Source organism: Ascaphus truei, chromosome 20, assembly GCF_040206685.1.
Source record: "Ascaphus truei isolate aAscTru1 chromosome 20, aAscTru1.hap1, whole genome shotgun sequence".
Taxonomy (NCBI): domain Eukaryota; kingdom Metazoa; phylum Chordata; class Amphibia; order Anura; family Ascaphidae; genus Ascaphus; species Ascaphus truei.
In genome coordinates, this window is record NC_134502.1 from 31,619,337 (window position 1) to 31,622,364 (window position 3,028).

Genomic DNA, 3,028 nt, shown 5'->3' on the forward strand with positions numbered 1-3,028 from the left:
GTATCTGCAGGTCGGGCTCCACTCTTCGTCTGACCCCACTGCAACCAAAGAAAAAAGGATGTTCCGTCGGTCTGAGCACTTAAACCGGATGTTGGCGGTGGCAATGTCCTTTTCGGCACTGTGCCCGGGAATTTGCTCTACTCTCAAGGAGAAAGCAATGAGGTTGCCGTGTAGACACCATATAGGGGAGATCCATGAGCCCCACCTGAGAGAGAAGAATGAGAACATGGTAAGTGGGGAAGAGAAAATGTCCTAAGACCTATTGCAGAGGAGACCTGACCTGTAGGACGGGGCACAGGACTTTACGTCAGGTCTGACCAATTATCTATATAGTGGCATTGCCCCTGTCCTACGTCCTTCTAGGGAGTAAAGGGGATTTCTAATAGGGTGAGAATAAAGGGGATTTTAAATCTATAAGTGGTGTGACCTCCTCATTTAATCTCCTAGTGATACCTCTCTCTATATACCCGGACACCCTGCTATCCTCCCAGCTGCCATAATTTAGCAGACCCCAACATTTTTCAATAGGGATAATAGGAGGTGCTTTAAGGAGAGGTTATATGGAGTAATAGGAGGAGTTGTAGGGTAGGGTTCTATGGGGTAATAGGAGGAGCTATAAGGAAGGGTTATATGGGGTAATAAGCAAAGGTATAGAGAGAGGATATATGGGGTAATTGGAGAAGTTATAGGGAGGGGTTATATGGGGCAATAGGAGGAGTTATAGGGAGAGGTTATATGGGGAAATAGGAGGAGATACAGGGATCGGTTATATGGAGATATAGGAGTTATAGGGAGTGGTTATATGGGGTAATAGGAGGAGTTATAGGGAGAGATTATATGGGGTTGTAGGAGGAGTTACAGGGATCGGTTATATGGAGTAATTGGAGTTATAGGGAGGGGTTATATGGGGTAATAGGAAGAGTTATAGGGAGGTTATATGGGGTAGTAGGGGGAGTTATACAGAGGTGTTATATGGGGTAATAGGAGGAGCTACAGGGAGAGTTTATATGGGGTAATTGGAGGAGTTATAGGGAACGGTTATATGGGGCAATAGGAGGAGTTATTGAGAGGGGTTATATGGACCCAAATAGTAAAAATTAATAGTTTATTTTTATATTATGTGTTGCCCGATAATAAGACAATATTTTTAATAAAGTTACGTTGAAAGGTACATACTCGCCTTATAATCGTCCAGCTCACTTTGAGAGCCAATCAGCAATCGGATGTATGAGGTAGGCGGGTAAAACGGAAGAAGCTCCACCTTGGGGGTCTGAAGCGGCCATGGTGCTTGTGGCAGGAAGCTCAAACCGAGAGAGACAGATCGAGAACAAGAGACCACAGAGACACAGACAGAGGCACAGAGAGAGACACATAAATAGACAGACAGACAGAGAGACACAGAGACAGACATAGAGACACAGAGACAGAAAGAGCAAAAGAGACACAGACAGAGGCACAGTGACAGACAGAGAGACAGAGAGACTGAGACACAGACAGAGGCACAGAGACAGAGAGAGAGAGAGAGAGAGAGAGATGCAGAGTACTTGTAAACTTATCTCTCTCCTGCAACTACTGAAATGAGGGGGTCACCTTGTATTCAGGGTCGCCCTATAGCCAGGCAAATACAGTACATGAAAAATCAAGTTTATTTTGCCATTTCAAATTGAACAGTACAAATGTCCCTCTACTTTGGGACCTAAAAGATCTGCATCTCCAACCAACTCCACCAGATATTTTTAGAGATGTCACAGACTTAACCCCTCAACTCTTCCCTCCCAAGACCTTCCCAGTTGAATGTTGACCAACTGGAGAACCTTCATTGGGAAGCTGAGAAGAGAGAAGACTCAGTTGGCACAGCATGTGAACTGGACATCACTGAGGACCGGGTCATCTCCGAGTCCTTGGGGTGTCCCCACCTTGGCGCGGATGCCACAGATCCCGTATCTGCAGGTTGGGCTCCACTCTTCATCTAACCCCTCTGAAAGCAAAGAAAAAAGGCTGTTCCGTCGGTCTGAGCACTTAAACCGGATGTTGGCGGTGGCAATGTCATTTTCGGCACCGTGCCCGAGAATTTGCTCTACTCTCAAGGAGAAAGCATTGAGGTGGCCGTATCGACACCATATAGGGGAGATCCATGAGCCCCACCTGAGAGAGAAGAATGAGAACATGGTAAGTGGGGAAGAAAAAATGTCCTAAGACCTATTGCAGAGGAGACCTGAGGTGTAGGACGGGCACAGGACTTTTAGGGGAGGTCAGACCAATTATCTATATAGGGGCATCGCCCCTGTCCTACGTCCTTCTGGGGAGTAAAGGGGATTTCTAATAGGGTGAGAATAAAGGGGATTGTAAATCTATAAGTGGTATGACCTCCTCCCTTAATCTCCTAGTGATACCCCTCTCTATATACCCGGACACCCTGCTATCCTCCCAACTGCCATAATTTAACTCCATATACACCTCAACATTTTGCAATAGGGAGTAATAGGAGGTGTTATAAGGAGAGGTTATATGAAGTAATAGGAGGAGTTGTAGGGTAGGGTTATATGGGGTAATAGGCAAAGGTATAGAGAAAGGATATATGGGGTAATTGGAGAAGTAATAGGGAGGGGTTATATGGGGCAATAGGAGAAGTTATAGGCAGAGGTTATATGGGGTAATAGGAGGAGTTATAGGGATCGGTTATATAGAGTAATAGGAGTTATAGGGTGGGGTAACCCCGCTATCCTCCCATCTGCCTTAATTTCCCTCCCTGTACACCCCAACATTTTGCTGCCCTCTTCACTACATTATACACCCCTCACTATACTCCGAACAGCTTGTCATCCTAATATATGTCTGAACATGTGAAGGAGAGACCTGTGAGATTTGGGAAGCTCTGTGCATGTGAAGAAGAGACCTGTGAGGTTTGGGAAAGCTCTGTACATGTGAAGAAGAGACCTGTGAGGTTTGGAAAGCTCTGTACGAGTGAAGAAGTGACCTGTGAGGCTTTGAGTGTTCTGTGCCTTTCTCACCTTCCTTCAGTAGACTG

At 45.8% G+C, this 3,028-nt stretch overlaps 1 protein-coding gene across 1 annotated transcript in view; it reads right to left on the reverse strand.

Annotated features, from left to right (window-relative positions):
• Nucleotides 1–1,628: 1,628 nt before the first annotated feature.
• LOC142471427 (vitelline membrane outer layer protein 1 homolog) overlaps nucleotides 1,629–3,028 on the reverse strand; it is a 31,027-nt gene continuing 29,627 nt past the window's right edge. The window contains exons 2-3 of the mRNA XM_075578232.1: nucleotides 3,012–3,028; nucleotides 1,629–2,145 (exon numbers count right to left, since the gene is read on the reverse strand). The exon at nucleotides 3,012–3,028 is cut by the window's right edge and continues 96 nt beyond it. Coding sequence (XP_075434347.1) covers nucleotides 1,845–2,145; nucleotides 3,012–3,028 — 318 coding nt within the window. The 3' untranslated portion in view covers nucleotides 1,629–1,844. The remainder of the gene's footprint in view (nucleotides 2,146–3,011) is intronic.